This window comes from Dreissena polymorpha, chromosome 9 (assembly GCF_020536995.1).
Source record: "Dreissena polymorpha isolate Duluth1 chromosome 9, UMN_Dpol_1.0, whole genome shotgun sequence".
NCBI classification, from domain to species: Eukaryota; Metazoa; Mollusca; class Bivalvia; order Myida; family Dreissenidae; genus Dreissena; species Dreissena polymorpha.
In genome coordinates, this window is record NC_068363.1 from 47,363,766 (window position 1) to 47,385,870 (window position 22,105).

Sequence of the window (22,105 nt, forward strand, 5' to 3'; positions counted from 1 at the left end):
ATACAGTATGAATTCAAATCTGGTCTTCGCATTATGGAAAACTCGTCAAAACGAATTGAACGTAATGCAGAAGACGTATATATATCTGACCCACAGGTGGTTAGCGTGTGGCTATGATATTAATTAGTGAAAACATCATTTTGAATGATAAATAATCATATTATAACGAAAAATTAACTTTTCTGAAAAACAATATTTCACTATCAAATATATATATAACAAGGTATGCAACTCAAAATCAGCCCAAAACGGGGTGCATCGCTTTGAACAGCCATATCTTCATCAATTCAGCAGCGATTTTCACGATCTCGGTCTTATTCAACGCAGAAATGAATTTCCTTTCTGGAAATGTATATGTCTTGCAATATTTTTACAAATGCTGGGTCAACTTTTAAGAAATAACACGATACACAACACGCATGACCCAGTTGACAGTGATCATGCTGTCTTTAAGACTGAAATCTTCACGGAGTAAAGGGCAACTTCCCTACAAAGTTCATGTAGTTCGATACCATAATTCAATAAAACGTATGAAAAAACATTATTACCGTTCTTGTCGTTACATTCTGCATCAAGACTAACTGTCCAGCGCCGTTTGAAACCTTTGTTTACATACATTTCAACTAACTGACATTTTAAACATACGAGTGATTTCATTGGTCCAATGCGGAGGTGTGTCTTTACAACTGGAGATTTCATTCATAAAGAATACATGATCACTGTCAACTGGGTCATGCGTGTTGTGTATCGTGTTATTTCTTAAAAGTTGACCCAGCATTTGTAAAAATATTGCAAGACATATACATTTCCAGAAAGGAAATTCATTTCTGCGTTGAATAAGACCGAGATCGTGAAAATCGCTGCACAATTGATGAAGATATGGCTGTTCAAAGCGATGCACCCCGTTTTGGGGTGATTTTGAGTTGCATACCTTGTTATATATATATTTGATAGTGAAATATTTTTTTTCAGAAAAGTTAATTTTTCGTTATAATATGATTATTTATCATTCAAAATGATGTTTTCACTAATTAATATCATAGCCACACGCTAACCACCTGTGATCTGACCCATATTATAAGTATTTAATTTTTAAAACTAAATTATGAACAATCTTCTTTATTTTAAGAGTAGTGGTGTATCTAAAAACAATTACACACCTGCTTTACACAATAACACGAACACCAATACTGTTATGTACAACTAACAGGTGACGCCGGTGCGCATGCGTGGTACGTACAGACTTCTACATAGGGCAATTACGATTATTAAAACCTACATTAATTGCAAAAGTGTTAAGCTGGTCTAAATGGAAATTATCGTCAACGTGTTGTCGCATAAGGGACATTTTAGACAGATCAAGTCTATTGAGTTTTTAATAGCATTCAAGACTATCTCATCGCGAATTTAGTATATTTTATTGACGATTGTGAATGTAAACGGTAAAAATTAACAAACAACACAAAACGACCAAAATCTTGAAACATAACCTTTGAAGGCGTTAGAGTTTGGCACACTGACGTCACATCGACAAACAGAAATTTATTGTGCGGGCGGACTTGAAGGTCGAATCAGATTAAATGAAAATACAATTACTAAAGACTGTTTAACCGGTCACCAGAATAAAAACAGCGTAATGATCACATGTGAAAATACATAAAATTAATTGTAGCACACCTGACCGGACTAATCTTTTACAATCCCTGAGAAGGTTTATACATTTATTTCAATAAGTATTAGTAATGGGTACATGTATTGCTAGTTTTTGATATTGTAGTATGTATACACATGCATAGAGCAACATATCCGATTTAAAATAGTTGTAGCAACAGCAGCAGAAGCAACGGTGGCAGCAGCAGCTGTTGTAGTAGTAGTAGTAGTAGTAGTAGTAGTAGTAGTAGTAGTAGTAGTAGTAGTAGTAGTAGTAGTAGTAGTAGAAGTAGAAGTAGCAGTAGTAGTAGTGGTGGTGGTGGTGGTGGTAGTAGTAGTAGCAGTAGTAGTAGTAGTAGTTGTAGTAGTAGTAGTAGTAGTAGTAGTAGTAGTAGTAGTAGTAGTAGTAGTAGTAGTAGTAGTAGTAGTAGTAGTAGTAGTAGTAGTAGTAGTAGTAGTAGTAGTAGTAGTAGTAGTAGTACGTAGTAGTAGTAGTGGTGGTAGTAGTAGTCTAATAGTAGTCGTCGTCGTAGTCTCGTAGTCGTCGTCGTAATCGTCTTCTTCTTCTTCTTCTTCTTCTTCGTCGTCGTCGTCGTCGTCGTCGTCGTCGTCGTCGTCGTCGTCGTCGTCGTCGTCGTCGTCGTCGTCGTCGCCGTCGTGGTCGTCGTCGTCGTCGTCGTCGTCGTCGTCGTCGTCGTCGTCGTCGTCGTCGTCGTCGTCGTCGTCGTCGTCGTCGTCGTCGTCGTCGTCGTCGCCGTCGTGGTCGTCGTCGCCGTCGTCCTCGTCGTCGTCGTCGTCGTCGTCGTCGTCTCGTCGTCGTCGTCGTCGTCGTCGTCGTCGTCGTCGTCGTCGTCGTCGTCGTCGTCGTCGTCGTCGTCGTCGTCGTCGTCGTCGTCGTCGTCGTGGTGGTGGTGGTGGGTGGTCGTCGTCGTCGTCGCCGTCGTCGTCGTCGTCGTTGTCGTTGTCGTCGTCGTCGTCGTCGTCGTCGTCGTCGTCGTCGTCGTCGTCGTCGTCGTCGTCGTCGTCGTCGTCGCCGTCGTCGTCGTCGTCGTCGTCGTCGTCGTCGTCGTCGTCGTCGTCGTCGTCGTCGTCGTCGTCGTCGTCGTCGTCGTCGTCGTCGTCGTCCGTCGTCGTCGTCGTGGTGGTCGTCGTCGTCGCCCTCGTCGTCGTCGTCGTCGTCTCGTCGTCGTCGTCGTCCTCGTCGTCGTCGTCGTCGTCGTCGTCGTCGTCGTCGTCGTCGTCGTCGTCGTCGTCGTCGTCGTCGTCGTCGTCGTCGTGGTCGTCGTCGCCGTCGTCGTGGCCGTGGTGGTGGTCGTGGTCGTGGTCGTGGTCGTGGTCCGTCGTCGTCGTCGTCGTCGTCGCGTCGTCGTCGTCGTCGTCGTCTTAGTCGTCGTCGTCGTCGTCCGTCGTCGTCCGTCGTCGTCGTCGTCGTCGTCGTCGTCGTCGTCGTCGTCGCCGTCGTCGTCGTCGTCGTCGCCGTCGCCGCACCAGCAGCCACTTACAGCACATATAATGGCAACCATCAACCTCTGCTTCAGCTGCCCAACTATCTGGCTGCCCATACTAGACTGGCGCCGTTTTTTCATATCGTTATTTTCGTTGGATAACCAACTATTTTGAAATGAAAACACATTCGCATTAACATAATTATTAATTGGCTGATTAACTGCAAAACATCATTATTTTCAGATAGACATTATCTATAATATCTTATTCATTAATTTGCACTACTGGTAACTTGCACTATTTTACACCAAACAGTATGAGTAACAAGCACGTGGAATTGAAACTATCTATGGTGCTATTGATCATATATCATTCTGCCTTGTTTGGGTAGGTGAGATTACTACAATAAATGATAACCGTTCTCAAGTCGTACGTGCACTTTTGTCAGTAGACGTAGACGAAGGTTCAGCTATCAGTAGAAGCTGTCACTAGCATATACGTGATGGTGAATAATGGGTAAAATGCATTTATGGTCCGATAAATATAAGAATAAGGTCATGCGTCACTTTAACATGCTGAAGGCCGTGTTTTGAAATATTATAGCGCCCATTTAGAATCAAAGGTAGCTTTGTAACACGTCGTGCGCCGGCCTAAAATTTGTATTTGCTTGTTTAGTTTTTAATAATTTTGATATATTTGAGTATACTCGCTAAATTAACTTTTGCATACGAAGAAAACTATATAAGATAGATAATCATACTTAACATATTTATTAGCAATGTATTACTCCGGTTTATATAGATCGGTCATGAAGAAGATAAAAGACTTATTGAAATGAACTGGAACAAGTAACGGGCTTTAATAAGATGTACGCGGCTTTTTAACGAGATTTAGTCGGTAGTTTTAAACGACTTTTTTTGTCAATATGGCTGGTACAACACCAGTTAGTCTCTATGTTTATTTTTTACACATCGAGCAAAATGTAGTATAAGGGTGACTACTCTTCTATAATATTAAACAAATTATTTTTTATAAAACAGAGTGCGTTCCCTTTGTACATAGATTTGAAGACCATGTATACATGGGCGGCGTTTTAAAACAGGTTAGGTAAATTAAAAGTACTGTACTTCAGTCAAGAAAAAGTACCAGCACGTAACCTACGATCTACCCTCTCGTATGACGGATGTTATGATGTGAAACGCACAAAGAGAAAAACTTTCATGGAAAGGAGTTTCGGAGTTGTTGGTCCGAAACTGTGGAATGACCTACCATCAAGCATTCGGACTTCTGTCTCAATAGACATTTTCAAAAGGAATTAGAAAACATTTCTCTTCAGAGACTTTTAAAACCCTTTTTTAATTTGAATACCTGTGATTTCAAAAAAAAATCGAGGCTCAGTTGTATGGGCTTATTTGTCCAACAGCCATGACTCAGAGAACTAAGAAATGAAAGAATTGTGCGGTCTTCTTTGCTCGAAAAGGATATTTATTGTACAAATGACCGGTATCCAAAAATCATAAGGGCTTCTTTGCTAAATGATTGAATGACATCGTCCAGCGGTCTTTTAGTCACGCCTAGCCCCTCTAATTGTGTCTTATAGCTTATAGTCACACTGAAATTTTAACCTTTAAGTTGTGTCTTGTAGTCACAGTATTTCTATGTTGCCAAAACTTTGCTCATAATATCATTATAATTATTGTCTTAACCCTAGTTATATCAATTTATTACATACCGGTAATATTTTATTTTTCCTGTGTTTTAATATCGCAGCCTGTAATGTTTTATTGCTAAAGTTTCTTACAGCATTTTTATTTATATCACACATTTTTAGATTATTAATCCTTTAATTAATGCTGCATAGCAGTATCAATCACTCTTATTTCAATTGTATGTATATTTATATGTTTTGTACAACGTCATTGAATATTATCATATAAATAGGCGTTTCATCAAATTAGCAAGTTTCAAGTTTCAAGAAAATAAAAACATCATCAGACTCAACATTTTTACAATATTTAAACTAGAAATGGCGCGGCAGAGGCCGACGCGTATCCCCACGCCGAATGTTTGACCTAGGTGTGCCCCAGGGTTGGTAATGGGGCCATGCATAGCTGAGATTGACCGTATTGTCATAAGAGAAGTTCATCATCAATTAGAAGTGAATTGGTGTAGAAATGAAGAAGTTATAGTAAAAGGCAATTTTGGGTGGGTGTGACATATGTGGGCAGGGCGCCCCAGGGTTGGTAATGGGGCCATGCATAGTTGAGATTGACCGTATTGTCATAAGAGAGGTTCAGTATCAATTTGAAGTGAATCGGTGTAGAAATGAAGAAATTATAGTAAAAGGCAATTTTGGGTGGGTGTGGTCTATGTGGGCGGGGCGCCCCAGGGTTGGTAATGGGGCCATGCATAGTTGAGATTGACTGTATTGTCATAAGAGAAGTTCAATATCAATTTGAAGTGAATCGGTGTAGAAATGAAGAAATTATAGTAAAGGCAATTTTGGGTGGGTGTGGTCTATGTGGGCGGGGCCCCAGGGTTGGTTATGGGAACATGCATAGTTGAGATTGACCCTAATGTCATAAGAGAAGTTCAGTATCAATTTGAAGTGAATCCGTGTAGAAATGAAAAAATTATAGTAAATGGAATTTTTTGGTGGGTGTGGCCTATGTGGGCGGGCGCCCCAGGGTTGGGATTGGGGCCATGCATAGTTGAGATTGACCCTAATGTCATAACAAAAGTTCAGTATCAATTTGAAGTGAATCCGTGTAGAAATGAAAAAATTATAGTAAATGGAAATTTTTGGTGGGTGTGGCCTATGTGGGTGGGGCGCCCCAGGGTTGGGAATGGGGCCATGCATGGTTGAGATTGACTGTATTGTCATAGGTGAGGTCCAGTATCAATTTGAAGTGAATCGGTGTAGAAATAAAGAAGTAAATGTAAAATAACCTAAAAAAATGAGTGATAATTTCTGACGCGGCCCCACCCCAACCCCTATAACTTTTGACCCAGGGGTCAGATCAAAATTCCAAATAGTGCACCGTCGCACATATGCTCATAGCTACCATGTGTGTAAATTTCAAGGTTCTAGTGCTTTTAGTGTAGGAGGAGATAGTGGCCAGGACGGACGGACAGACGGACGGACAGACGGACGGACAGACGGACGGACGGACGGCGGAGATCACCACAATATCCCCACCTTTTTTTCAAAAAGCGTGGGGATAAAAACGCGTATAAGAGGCGCTGATAGTTTAATTCATTTTGTGTACCGGTATATGTTAAGCAGACAATGTCGTTTGCAAGTGGCAAAAGTCTAAGTAGCAAAACATCATTTTATTGACAACTTTTCAAGAACGTTAAATGAGTACACACGTGTTTCATAGCTCACAGTCAGTTAAATTATCATAAATTATAAATTAAAACATGTAAACATTGAAAATAGTACGCAAGAGAAACAAATCTTAGTGTTTTGGAAAAAAAGTGTACACTTTAAACATGTGTACGCATACAAATATATAGGCCATGCTTTGTAAAAAGGGGGTTATATGAATGTGCGCAAAGTGTCATTCCAGATTAATCAGGGACGACACTTTCCGCTTCAATGATATAAAAGTCTCTTCTTAGCAAAAATCCAGTTAAGGCGTAAAGTATCGTCCTTGATTAGCCTGTGCGGATTTCACAGGCTAATCTGGGACGACACTTTACGCACATGCATTAAACACTCTTTTTTCCAGAGCGCGGCTCAATTTTAAATGACACATATTCATGCGAGAGGTTGTAAGCACTATCAAACAACTAAGTCTTTGTGAGAAAATTCATTTTATTCTAAGAAGAACGGAAGAAATGCCACTGGAAGAACATTGAAGCTGCCTGAGGGACACATGTAAAGACACGTGTCAAGAAGAACTGGGAAAAGAAACAAGATAATAAAAGAATGGCTCTCCAGTAACACCTGGAACTTGGTATAGAAAAGGCGAGATAACAAAAACAAAATCAACGATACCAATGATAAAGATGAAAAGAAAGTGCCCCGAGAAGAATTTAATGGCATGCACAAAGAAGTCAATAAACGTGCAAGAACAGACAAAAGAGTCGTTTACGACACACTGGCAGCATATGCAGAGCAACCAGCTTAAAAGAGATCTCGAACATTTCAAGGACCTTTTAAACCGATCCTTATCATCAGAAAGACCGAACATCAATCCTACAGACACTTAACCCAGAGTCAACACCATACCTCCTACAAAAGCTGTGATCCAGAAGGCCTTGAAGGCACTGAAAACAAAAAAATATGCAGCCGGACTGGACGATATTGCACTAGAAGCGCTCAAAATAAAATTCCACCCAAACAATCACGCTGCTGCCACTTCAACAGAACGTCTGAAAAAATTGAAAGTTCCTGCAGATTGGAATAAAAGGAAACCTGGTGAAACTTCCAAAAAAGATGGCCTGGCATACAGTCAGTGCAAAACAAAGTACTTACCCGCATCATCTTGTATCAAGCTGGCTTCAAGAAAGACAAGTCATGCAACGACCAGGTCGCCACGCTCAGAGTTATCATAAACATTCTTGGCAGTCAATGCTGTACCGAACTTCGTTCACTTCCACCGTGCGTTAGAAAGTGTTTGCAGAGAGACTAATTGGTGACTCTTCCATTAGCATAGAATCCCGCCAACATTTGTCAACCTGATCCTGTGCAAGGGCAACATATTCCAAGTTATCCAGAGCGGCAAGCTGACAGAGGATTTTCTTTTAAATATGGGAGTCCGTCAAGGATGTTTGCTATACAGGTCATGCGTTATACGACCACATCCAGTAACCCTTGACACAGACCTCGGACAACGTTTACTTTGACGTGTATCTGATGTCCCAACGCTAGTAACATATGCAGCAGAAAACAGACAGCCTTGCCTGTGAAGCAACAAAGATCGAACTGCAGATTTACCTGACAACAACGGAGACAATGGCCTGGACCATGAAAGAACAAAAGTATATTATCCTGGGCGGGAAAGAGCTCAATGATGTGGACTCCTTTACCTACCTGACCAGCGTCGTGTCAGCAACAGGCGGTTCTGATGGAGATATCAAAGCTTGTAAAAACCAATTATTTCTTCAACACTGTAAGGCCAGTATTAAAAGCAGCTTTCCTCTCTAAAAAGAGTAAAATGTGAACTTTGAACAGCAACGTCAGTCACAGAGGGAATGACATTTTTGGCAGTTGACAGTTTATAAAAGGGTCTGAATATAAGGTGATGGCTTAGGGCCCCCCCCCCCGCCCCCCCCCCCGCCCCCCCCCCTCCACCTCCGGGCACAAGATACATCTTACGACGATTTTGTGTGTGATACACTAAGACATTTTCTGCACTTAACAAAATTGACCGAAAATCTTCTTTTGAAATTGACAAAATTGATGCATGTTTTTCAAGTTTAAGATAAATAGAGTAATTCAGTTATCATTTCTGGAACAAATCCATTACTTAAACCAGAACATCGCCTTCAGAGGCTCCACTGGGAACATCGCCTTCAGAGGCTCCACTGGTTGAAAAAAGAATGCCATTAGCCTTGTGATACCGCATATCGGTGTATTAACATTTGTCTTCAAATAATAAAATTCAAATTTCATAGATCTGAACGAAAACACATAGGACTTTTAGCAGCAACGTCATTCAGTCATCCTCTACGTCTACGAGACCTGGAGACACACCAACATTCTGACCAATAAGCTCCAAGTCTTCATGAAGAGGTGCCTATGAAACCTCCCCAAGATCAGATGGGCAAGAACTTAAGGACTTGTAGAAACAGGCAAACCAAGATCCAATCGGATAGCAGATCGGATATGGAGGTGGATTGGTCTCAACTTGCGAAAACCTCAACAAAAAATCACACGGTTGACCTTGCTGTGGAATCCCCAGGGCAAGAGAGTCGGTGACCCGAACATCACCTGAGGAAGAAATGAAGAACTATATATGTCGTGGGAAAGATTAAGAAAGCCGCCCAGAACATAATACGCTGACGGACTCCACAAGGCACTCAAGGAAATAACCCTAAGTCAAGATCAAGTAATATGATCACGCGCTCGACTTGAAATCCGATGGCGTCATAATTGTTTACAAAACTTACTAATTCTTCAACGTTTTTTAAAAATCAATTCTCATCTATTTAATCCGTGAAAAGTCGGACAAAACTCTATATCCCAAAGTTATTGTAACATTATATAGAATATACGAGTCGTGTTGGGGATTACCTCCCCTTATACAGTGAAATGAGCGTAGTTTCGAATTTTGGTGACATCGATGATGTTATGTGAAAACACCGCGATATACATAATGAAAATGTTGCTTGATGCGAATCGCCATGACTCGGACAGAGTAGTCGAAACTCGGACACACTGTAGCTGAATCTCGGAAAGTTATTTTTGTGTAGTAAAATCTCGGACTGTAGATCAGTAATTGAACCAAACTTCATACATTTATTTTATTTTTTACAATAATATTGCAATATGCTTAACAAACTTAAAAGCAGTGTCCATTCTAGACCGCGCGATTCGCTCATTTTTTTCAAGATCGCGCACACTTTCATGATGTGTGCGCGAATTTCGCGCACTTCATAGTTTTGTTAAGCGTTAAATCTGATAACAAATTACGCATCCCAAATTGTTGACAGAAACACTGATACGTGTTAGGCAAATTAAAATTAGTCCAGCAGTTTACATGAAAAGCCACATTTAATAGTAAAGCACTCGTAAAATACTGCTACATTCAAATTCATTCATTTTCCCCGCTTCCGCGCCATAGCTGAAAGCCAAATATGAAAAGCACTGGTGATGACGACGATCATGATGATTAAAACCACGTTTTTGATCATCTAAATGAAAAATTATTAGTGCGAATAAGTGTTCACCAAAATGTGCGCACTTTAAATAAAGCTATCAATTACGTGGCTTTTCACTGAGGGTGCAACCTCCTCCCTTTGAGTACTGCCTTAGTTTGCTGCGTTTGATGCTGTCTAAGTAAAAATGATACTTTTAATGATTTTAAAACTTTGTGTATAAAAATAGTATTTGGCTACTTCAGACTGCGTACGACCTTAACCCTTCCCAGGCTTCAACCTCAGTACTGGCAATTATGTAAGATCGCACACCGTGCTTACACTGTGCGGTTCCTTACCTACTAAGATGACTTTTTGAGATAACAAAAAATCGAATTAATTCAATAAAAATGGAAATAATATACAAAACGGACATCTGAAAGAATGTATGTTTAATAAATGTACATGTATATTACAATACATCACACTTATCATGTTAATCTGCAAAGCGCACAAACACGCCCTGCGTGCGTGCGTGCGTCCGGGCGTGCGGGCGGGACGGTGTGTATTTCGAAGTTTATTAGGTCCTTCCGCACAACTACCTAATTAGATTTTAGACTCACAAAGGTTTGGACAAAATTTGAATTATATATGAAATTTTTAACTATTTACTGAAATATATTTAATTTTGAGGTGGTCCTGTGCTGTGGGGAAAACAGGTGACCACCAACCTAACTCATATGCACCGGGAGTGGGTATCGAACCTGGATCGCCTGAGTGATAAGCGAGTGTGCTAACCAATGCGATAGCCGGGCAGTCGGTGTTGATTTCATTATAAAGTTTTCGAAATGTACATGCTTATTGCTGTATTTAGATTTATAGTTAATAACTAGCCCTGATTGATAACTTTATGCAAAGGGGCTTCGTTTTTTTTGTGTATTTGCTATTTCCTTGTTATTAGATACTACTTCTACTACTACTACTAATAACAATAATAATAAATTCATTTAAGTTACTTTATGTTCTGAATATGAACACAAAACTTGTGCATACGTGAATATAAATCTAACATTATAGAGATCTGTTGAGACTCGCTTATTTCATTTTTTTCGCATGTCAGAGTTTTAACTGCAATACAAAATATGTAGTTAAATTTCGGACACTTTGAAATGGGTCAAATAGACACTATTTTTTCCGATATTCTCCATAAAACTATTAATATTATCTCCTTAAACAATAAAACAATCAATATCTTAATTAATATACAATCGTTTAGCCGTTGCGCAATGACAATCACTGAACAAACCTTAGCATTCAAATTGCCCGCCTCGTAGAAACAATGTGTTCATCGTCATAAGCCTGTGTGTGCCACGTCATAGTTGTGTTTATGTAAATGGTGTCGATGTACATACTGAACAAATGTATTTTTCAAAGTGAATGGCTATGTGTCACTAATTGCGTGTTACTGGGGATTTCAAGTCTGTAATTGGATGGTTTATTATGTGTTTTACTGTCAACTGTCCGACTTTTAAAGACGTCCGACTTTTCACGGATTTAGATCTACCCTAATAAAAATCCCTTGTCATACGTTAGTTATTTCCTGAATTGCAAGATTTTGCTTGTATGGAATTAGAAAATTTCTAGCTTTGATCATGAAAACCTGTTAAATTATATGTTTATCAAAATAAGTTTAATTCATTAATACCATAATTGTATTATTATGATTCGTAAAGCAAGCTGCAATAGCTGTAAAAATAAGACACTTAGGATGATCTACTTACTGCAACACTAAGTAAGTTCTACTCTCTAGTTTGGAACTTGTTTTATGACGTAATCGAATCCTTGGAATTCACCTTATGACGTAACATTTATAAAAATCAAAGTCGAATTCCACGCGACGATTTATGATACAAAATATGTCAAATAACGTCATCGCCATTATACGTCATACTGTGTTATTTTTCCTGGAACTGTTCTCGGACTTGATTCAAATCCGTTCGGAATCTGATGGAAACGGCTGAAAAAGGTTTGTTTCTATTCTTTTCTTCATATACATAGATCCAGATCTGTTCTCTTATTCTTATGAACGACACTTAACTCTTAATACATCGACGCTGAGTATTGTTTTAAAATGACATTAAGTGCAGTGTTATTTTAAGAATTCTTTTTGTAGTTTGCATTTTATAAAAATGCCAACACCCTACTCACTACATCAGTTAGTAAGGTCAAATGTTTAGGTAAAATGCAAACTATTATTATATAACAGCTTGTTATGACTGTATCTTTGCCATTCACCATGCAATTTTAAAATAATTTAGCAGAAATGGCAATCATATGTGCAAGTGATGTGTCGCGTGTAAAACCCGTTTCCATTCATCAAATGCCTAGGTCAAGGCCGAGAACAAGTTCAAATTTGGCAAGTTGCAGGTTGTCAAATGTCTCATGGTGGCGGCAAGGATTCATGACCTCAGAATCGTTTTCTTTCAAAGCAAAACATCAGACTATGCACAAAGGCTCAAAACAGGCGTTATATATCATTTTGTTGAGTAAATAATCTATGACGACATTAAGAGATTGCCTCAAAATGTTACAATTTGCTTCATCAACAATACATTCTTCGATGTAATCGATACTTTTGCATCACTCCAAATGTGATTAGCCTAATGCCAAGGAGGTGGCGCTAAGAACATGAGGTGGTGCCATTATACCTATCTTTTGGATAAATAAAATGTATCTATGAAATCGAAAAGAAGCATTTTTTGTTAAATGCCCACCATGCCTATACTTTTAAAGGTCATAACGTTTTCAAATGAGTTGCGATTGTAAGTTTCTGTACATTTATTGATGAATCTTCGCTTAGTCGCAATACATTCGCCCAGTTTTTAAACTAATGCGAAATATGTTGGAAACAAACCTACTCACCCTGTAGATTTCTTCATGTACAAGCTTGCGGTTCTCAGCGCCATATCAGTGGCTCGTTAATAAATGCATCTAATAAAGGTACCTTAAGTGATAACCTGTCGTGCTTTAGTTAGCTCGAAAATGGAACAAAACTATCGCTTACACAATATCGCGTGTCTCGAAATAAATATATTTTCTTAAAATATTGTGTTTTCTATTTGCATTCTTTTTTGAAGCGCATCATAAACACATTGATAATAAATACTGGTAACGAATTTCAAATCGAAATAAATCGGATGAGACCCTAATGGGATGCGTATTATATTTCTCATTCAATTTGATAATGACGCCTTCGATAGTTGCAATACATTTGCGTTACGGATTTGAGCGCAATCTGCATTCCCGAGGTAAGGCGAACAACTTGTGGAGTTACTACAATTCCTAAGATTTTAAGAAGAATTGTCAGGTAAGCGTTTCCAGGTATTAAATAAAAGTTTCGTGTGCGGTTTTATGTCATTGTGATTTGGCTAGTACGTCAACATCAATAATTGTTGTTTACCTGTATCATGAGGCAATATTGAGACGTAGCTTTAATATAAATGGAACAAATTTCAAGACTATAATGAACTAGGAAATGTCATAACGTAAATTAGAATTTAAAAACACACTAAACAACTGTTTCAATCAACATTTTTTCTCTCAAAATATCGATAAATAATAAGATAATACATTACCAACACACCACTTGTCTTACTTTTTATTTATCACAATATCGTTAACTGCCTGTAGTTGCCAATCATAGCTTACTAGACAAAAAGGAACTATAGAAATATGACTTCAAGAAACTTGATGAGTGAACTTGACCGTATCAGAGTAGATTTTGCAGATTAACTGTCTGCGCAATTCAGTGGACTTACAATGATTGGACTCGCAATTTACATGACTTATATTGACTGGATGCGCAATGCACTGGACTTATATTTACTGGATGCGCAATTCACTGCACTTATATTGACTGGATGCGCAATTCACTGGACTTATATTGACTAAATGCGAAATTCACTGGACGTATATTTACTGGATGCTCAATTCACTCGAATTATATTGATTGGATGTGAAATTCACTGGACTTATTATTTAATGGATGCGCAATTCACTGGACTTAAATTGACTGGGTGCGCAATTCACTGCAATCATATTGACTGGATGCGCAATTTATGGACTTATATTGACTGGATGCGTAATTCAGTGGGCTTACATTGACTGAATGCGCAATTCAGTGAATTTTTTATTAAACTGGACGCGCAGTTCAGTTTCTTAATAAGCAGGTAAGTATCTATTCTTGTAATCGATTTATTCTGACAATTCTTTGATTGATAATGCATATAACGCGAAGCCTATAATTAATATTTGTTATTAAAAACATTTTAATTTGAGAAATGACGGTGCCATTAATATTACGTTCAATTTAAAACGTGCAATTGTGTCTTCATCTTTTATTAAAGTGTATTTCATACAACGAACACGTGGTTCGATAATATTTTTATTCGGATTCCGACAGCAGATTTGCATTGTTTGCGAAGGCTTAAAGAACCGAGTCGTACGAACGCATCAAGTTGGTATGTCGGACACGAATGCTTGTTAACTTTTATACAGTTCTTGTCAGGCAATCGGTATTTAAGTGCTTAGATTGGTTAATTAAGTTTTTTTTACCGTTTACACAAGTATTATACAAAACTGTAATAAGTGTAAACGGTAAAAAACTTAATTAACAAATCTAAGCCCTTAAATACCGATTTTCTTACAAGAATTGTATAAAAGTTAACAAGTATTTGTTTCCGACATATCAAATTAAAGCGTAAGTTAAGCTCGTCTGAAGTTTCGCCGGGTCTAATTTATTGTCTGCATCTTGATAAAATGAGATGCGACTATCATATTTAACGATCATGTTAGCGGCTTTTTGCGAACCAGCACTTTATCAATGTTGCAAAGAAGATGGCACCTGCCAGTGAATGTTCATGTCATACAGATATTTTGTTATAATTGCAGATTGAAATGACGTCACTGCGGTTAACGGCGGATGTGATGTTTCTTGCGGCATCCCTTATAGGACTGAACAATGGACAGGTTAGCGTCAGTGTCAGGGTGGGTGTACTCCTAATGAGCAAGTCTGATTATCCGTTCGACGTAAGACATTTTGGGCCGGCCATCGAAATCGCCGTCGAAAAGGCTCGCTCAGAACTGGGCGTTAACATGACGTTATTCTACAATACATACCCAGGCAACTGTCCTCTGTCACTGACCATTGGTCACTTCGTGCTGCTGAATAGCAAAGGCGTCGACGCCTTTATCGGACCGGCCTGCTCGGAGTCCCTTATGGGCGTTGCGAGATTAGCGGAGTTTTACAAAATTCCTATGGTAACTGGACTCGGTGATTTGCTCGTCCGAAATCCGGCAAATAACGATATGTACCAGACTCTGTCCATGTTGTCATACAGCATCTCCAAACTGTCCAGTAAGTTCTAGACCAGCTTTGTGTTTTTCATGTTTGTTGATAAGGAGGCGGGCACCTTCAAATTTGGATAACACATTATTACTATTTGTATAACACCAATAAATGATGGATTATTGCTAATTATATCACTTTACACTTTACATGCACAAAAGTTCGTGGTTTGAAAAAGGCAAAGATAGCATTCGTTCATTTAGCTTTAAATCAAAATCAGGATACGTGCAACTATAGGAATAACGCAATGTATCCATTGATTCATAAAAAGCAACGATGGACGTTTTAAATATATAATTCTCACTGTTGTGATGTTGTTGTTTTTTCAAAGCAAAAACGTCGCATGTTTACGCAAATAATTTTCTTCCTTTATTGCAAACGCTAGTATGCAATGATTTATTTTATTTGAGATAATATACTTTAGAAACATAAAAAAACTACATGTTAAGGTATATTTTTTTTACTTAATTGAAGTTTTGAACAGTGTATTTTTCATTCTGTGACGAGCTTAGAACCCAACTCGACATGAATTCATTCGTGCTGTTATAAAGAACTAGTCTACATATATGTATCGTCATCTATTCATTCTTAACATTTGCGTTGAAAATGCTGGCAACATGTTATCCGTCTCCGTGGCAAACCACATACTTCAGTATCAACGTGATTCATATGACAGGGTGCAGAATCAATCGGGTTTTCAGTGGTTTACACACGGGCTGGACAGAATTTAAACACACCGTTATGAACTTTTTTTGTCAAATATCTCAAGTTATTGAAATACATTTGCATTTACATCTTTAGTGCAAAAAAAGACAGTCTTTCTTGCAGTTTGTGTCGACAACTTAAGGAATAAGAATAAATTATTGAATACGTCTGGAATCGGTGACAGAATTTCTCGTTGCGTGAAGCATAATCGTGCAGTACACAATGATTTTTAGCTCTACTGGCCGAAGGCCTGTAGAGCTTATGTCATGGCGTAGTTTCCGTAGTCCGTGCGTGCGTGCGTGCGTTAGACTTTTTCTTGTTTACGCGAGTCCACAATGTTTATCCGATTCTTTTCAACCTTTTTCAGTGTCTTTATATTAATGATGACTCGAACCCTATTGAAAATGGGTTACATCAGAGTAAAAAAGTCCAGAATTATCTCCCCTTGAATTTGAGAAAATTTTGAAATAAGGCTTGTTTACGCAATAAAGTCCACAGTTTTCATCCAATCATTTCCCAACCTGCACAGTGTCTTTATCTAAATACTGAGTCAAACCCTATTGAAAATGAGCAATATCGGAGTTATAAGTCCAGAATTATCTCCCCTTGAATTTGAGAAAAAAATGAAAATTCAGTTTTTTTATGTGATAAAGTCCATAAATTTCATCCATTCTTGGAAAGCTTGCACAGTGTCTTTGTATCAATGAGGACTCGAACCCTTTTTCAAAAAGAGCAATATCGAAGCAATAAGTCCAGAATGACTTCCCCTTGAATATGAGAACATTTTGAAATTCCTCTTGTTTACGCAATTAATTCCACTGTTTTCATCCAATTATTTCCAAATTTGCACAGTAACTTTATATCCAATGAGGACTTGAACCCTATTGAATATGAGCAGTATCGGAGAAATAAGTACACAATAATCTCCCCTTGAATTTGAGAAAATTCTCCTTGATTGCGCGATTAAGTACACAGTTTCCATCTTATTCTTTCCAAACTTGCACAGTGTTTATAGCAGTAGAGCGATTCAGGCCCTAATGGGCCTCTTGTTTAACAAGAACACAGGCTTATTAAATAAAGAAATTCTGATGTATTTAACATTGCCATAAGCAGCATTAAAATCTGTCTTTTATTCACTAGTAGAAATTCTTAAGAAAAGTTATTTGAAAAAAGCACCTCTTACCGTTACATCCATGAACGTTTAATTGGGAACCCCACAAAGTCACGTAATCCTCCACTATGGAACGCCTAGTCTGTCTCCTGTTTACTATTGATATATCGAAGATCTCTTTGAAATGATGTGGGTTTAAACCATATGATATGTGTTTATAAGAGTATGCTGTGTGCTTGCCATATTATGCTGTGTGTTTTTGATGATATGCTGTGTGTTACCATATTCTGCTGTGTGTCTGTCATGGTTTGTTGTGTGTTTGTCATGGCATGCCGTGTGTTTGAAATGGTATGCTGTGTGTTTGTGATGGTATGCTGTGTGTTTGTGATGGTATGCTGTGAATGTCATTTAAATGATGTGGGTTTAAATCATATGATATGTGCTTATAATACTATGCTGTGTGCTTGTCATTGTTTTTTGTGTGTATGTGATGGTATGTTGTGTGTTTGTGATTTAATGGTGTGTGTGTTTTTCATGGTATGCTGTGTTTTGAAATGGTATGCTAGGTGTTCGTCATGGTATGCTGTTTGTTTGTGATGGTATGCTAGGTGTTCGTCAAGGTATGCTGTGTGTTTGTCATGGTATGCTATGTTTTCGTCATGGTATGCGGTGTGTATGGCATAGTATGCTGTGCGTTTATCATGGTATGCTGTGTGATTGTTGAACTTAGTATCCTGTGGGTTTGTCTAACATGATGTCATTTTCATTCGCTATGTTGTAAGTTATTTTCATTCGGAACACTCGGTTCTTGTCAAATAACTAATGGTTACGTCATACGCATGTCCTTCGGTCCGAACGTCCGTTTTTCCATCTGTCCGCTCGTCTGTGTATCCTTTTCCCGTGTGTCCGAGAGTCACGTCTGTTTGTCTGTCTGTTTTTCTGACTGTCCGTCCGTATGTCAGTACGCTCATTTGTTCGTGCCTCCGATCGTGTGTCCTTATTTCGACTGTCCGGGTATATGTCTTTCCGTCTGCATGTCCGCCCGTTCCTCCCAGCGTCCGTTTCTGTTCGTCTGTCGGATATACGGACATACATACAGACGGACGGACATACGCACTGACATACGGAAAAAATGACCCACGGACTGAAGGAGGGACAGAGGAACGGGCGGACGGACGGACAGACAGACAGACATACAGACAGACAGACAAAGCAGACAGACAGACAGACAGACAGACACACACACACAAACAGATAGACATAAAAACTTACAGATAAACAGACAGACGCACGAACGGATGGAAATACGCGCAAACGAACCGACGGACATACGTATGACGTAACCATTAGATCTTTGACTAGAACCGAGTGTTCCAAATGAAAATAACGCCAACTTACATCATAGCGAATGAAAATGACATCATGTTAGACAAACCCACTGGATACTACAACAAACACACAGGAAACCATGATAAACACACGGCATACCATAACAAACACACGGCATACCATGATAGAAAACATAGCATACCATGATAAACACCTAGCATACCATGACAAACACGCCGCATACCATCACAAACACACAGCATACAATCACACACACAGCACACCATAACATACACACACCAAACTATGGCAAGCACACAGCATAGTATTATAAGCACATATCATATTATTTAAACCCACATCATTTCAATAACGCTCACAGCATAACATCAAAAACACACAGCGTACCATCACAAACACACAGCATACTATTTCAAACACACAGGATACCATGCAATGCACACAGCAGACTATGGTTAACACACTGCATATCATCAAAAACACACAGCATATCCTAACAAACACACAGCATACCATCACAAAAACACAGCATACCATCACAAACACACAACATAACATCACAAACAAACAGCATAATATGGCAAGCACACAACATAGTATTATAAGAACATATCAAATGATTTAAACCCAGATCATTTCAATGACACTCACAGCATCACGGTGCCTATACCACGTGACTTTTTAAGATCTGTGTGGGGAGTAAAATATCAACAAAAGCGCGACGCAGGTAAGATTTTTAAGGAGTACTTTTTAAATATTTCACCATTTTTAATGGGATAAAGTGGAGAGCCTGCTCATTCATGGGAGTTTTCTATAGGTATCATGATTTTATAAAACAAATAAGTATTTTTTAAGTAAAGTGCAACCGCGCGTTTGGACGGTTAGAAAAAGGTAGGATCAGTGTGGGGACATTATTTTATTTTGACACAGAAACGTCACCTCTGGTGAAATTAAGCAATAAACTTTATGGGCGGAGCTTACAATATATCATTTTAAATTCATTTTCAGGTTTCTGTTATAAATTTACGAAAAAAAGTTCGTGAAAAATATTCTTACAGTAATATGATCTGTGTGGTATACGTGTTTAAAAGGATCTGTGTGGTATCCGTGTTCCTACAATTTACGGATAAATTGAAAAAAAAAACGACAATATATATATATATATATATATATATATATATATATATATATATATATATATATATATATATATATATATATATATATATATATATATTTATTTATTTAATTTCAATTATTTTAATACAACAACAACAACTACTTCTACCACTTCTACTACTACTACTACTACTACTACTACTACTACTACTACTACTACTACTACTACTACTACTACTACTACTACTTCTACTACTTCTGCTTCTACATCTACTACTACTACTACTACTACTACTACTACTACTACTACTACTACTACTACTACTACTACTACTACTACTACTACTACTACTATTACTACTACTACACTAACTACTACTACAAATAGCAGTAGTAGTACCAGTAGTAGTAGTAGTAGTAGTAGTAGTAGTAGTAGTAGTAGTAGTACCAGTAGTAGTAGTACCAGTAGTAGTAGTAGTAGTAGTAGTAGTACCAGTAGTAGTAGTAGTAGTAGTAGTAGTAGTAGTAGTAGTAGTAGTAGTAGTAGTAGTAGTAGTAGTAGTAGTACTGGTAGTAGTAGTAGTAATAGTAGTAGTAGTAGTAGTAGTAGTAGTAGTAGTCGTAGTAGTAGTAGTAGTAGTAATAGTAGTAGTAGTAGTAGTAGTAGTAGTAGTAGTAGTAGTAGTAGTAGTAGTAGTAGTAGTAGTAGTAGTAGTAGTAGTAGTAGTACTGGTAGTAGTAGTAGTAATAGTAGTAATAGTAGTAGTAGTAGTAGTAGTAGTAGTAGTAGTAGTAGTAGTAGTAGTAGTAGTAGTAGTAGTAGAAGTAGTACTGGTAGTAGTAGTAGTAGTAGTAGTAGTAGTAGTAGTAGTAGTAGTAGTAGTAGTAGTAGTAGTAGTAGTAGTAGTAGTAGTAAGAAGTAGTAGTAGTAGTAGTAGTAGTAGTAGTAGTAGTAGTAGTAGTAGTAGTAGTAGTAGTAGTAGTAGTAGTAGTAGTAGTAGTAGAAGTAGTAGTAGTAGTAGTAGTAGTAGTAGTAGTAGTAGTAGTAGTAGTGGTAGTAGTAAAAGTAGTAGTCGTATATCTATTATTATTATTATTTAGAAATTGATTCATTTCAGTTACCACCTATTTGACACTAGTGAACAGAAAATGGTTAAGGGAAGAAAAAAGAGGAAACAGTTTCACGACAAAGGAATGCTATACAGAAGGGGACACTAGGTGTAAGGTGGGAGCGGGCGAGACAAAACGATAGTGCAAACTGTTGCCAACAATAAGACTAGGGATAGACGAACACATTTGACATTTTTAAATATGTTCAAGTATGCATGAGCGTGCATTATCATACGGTACACATCCATGCCTCTATTATATTTCTTCGGATAGTGTATACAATCGTTTGTTTTTGCATTCGGACACAAATTCTGCAATGGAAATTGTTTGAAATATAACACAGGTTGACAAAAAGCAAAGGCACGTTCTTTTCTGAGTAATATGTATGATTTAAAATCAAAGTTGAAATAAAAACTGATAAAACAGAATCCACCAGACGCATTGATTTGTCATCGATTTCAAAGTGCCTTGCATCATTGTGAAGAAACTTTAAACGGCAAAAAATGTTACATGGTCGACATTATTTTATATCTTGTTGTTATTTAAAGTTGATGGTAACTGGTATGATTTACAAAAAATTAAAATATGGACATAAAAGAAACATATATATGTGTTTTTGTGATATGTTCCTTACATTTGGAATTTATATAGTTGCATTAGTTTATTACACAGTATAGATCTTGACAATCATTCGCCATGTGTTGGTATTAATGCCAAATATGTACGAAGGACGTATTTTATACTTTATATAAGCAATCTTCGTAGTTTCACAAAATTGAACGAAACCAACAGAACTCTCCAAATTATTCATTCGTTTCGCGTTGCAACGCTTTATTATTTTCAGGATTTTAAATCGTCAAAAGATGCATATAATGGCTATATTAGACCATGGTAAATGTTCAGTATTACTGTTTCCTCACAAATATTATAACTAAAACGAAAATTTGCGAATCTGAAACAACTTTTTTAAATTTTTTCAATTTACCAAAACGTGAAAAGATCCCTTTAAAATAATAAACGATACATTACTTCACGTGACAGTAGTGTTTGGCACCAAAATAGCAATGAAATTTAATACAATAATGTATAGCCATTATGTGTAATATATGCTATCGCATTTAAAAATCCAGTTTCAAATACATCGTTGACAAGCATTTTTTAAACAACTGAATAGAACTGAAAAACTTAAAAGCAGTATACCACACATATCCTTCTAAAAACTATACCACACAGATCATATTACTGTAAGAACATTTTTCTTGAACCTTTTTTCGTAAATATATAACAGAAACCTGATAATGAATGCAAAATGATATATTGTAAGCTCCGCCCATAAAGTTTATTGCATAATTTCACCAGATGTGATGTTTTTGTGGCAAAATAAAATAATGTCCCCACAC

The 22,105-nt window shown here is 37.8% G+C and overlaps 1 protein-coding gene across 2 annotated transcripts in view; it reads left to right on the forward strand.

Annotated features, from left to right (window-relative positions):
- Positions 1-11,767: 11,767 nt before the first annotated feature.
- Positions 11,768-22,105, forward strand: part of LOC127844182 (atrial natriuretic peptide receptor 1-like) — an 87,804-nt gene continuing 77,466 nt past the window's right edge. Inside the window, exons 1-2 of one of the 2 annotated variants that reach the window (XM_052374243.1) lie at positions 11,768-11,929; positions 14,854-15,319. In XM_052374243.1, coding sequence (XP_052230203.1) covers positions 14,860-15,319 — 460 coding nt within the window. In that variant the 5' untranslated portion in view covers positions 11,768-11,929; positions 14,854-14,859. The remainder of the gene's footprint in view (positions 11,930-14,853; positions 15,320-22,105) is intronic. The other variant, XM_052374244.1, reaches the window with a different exon arrangement.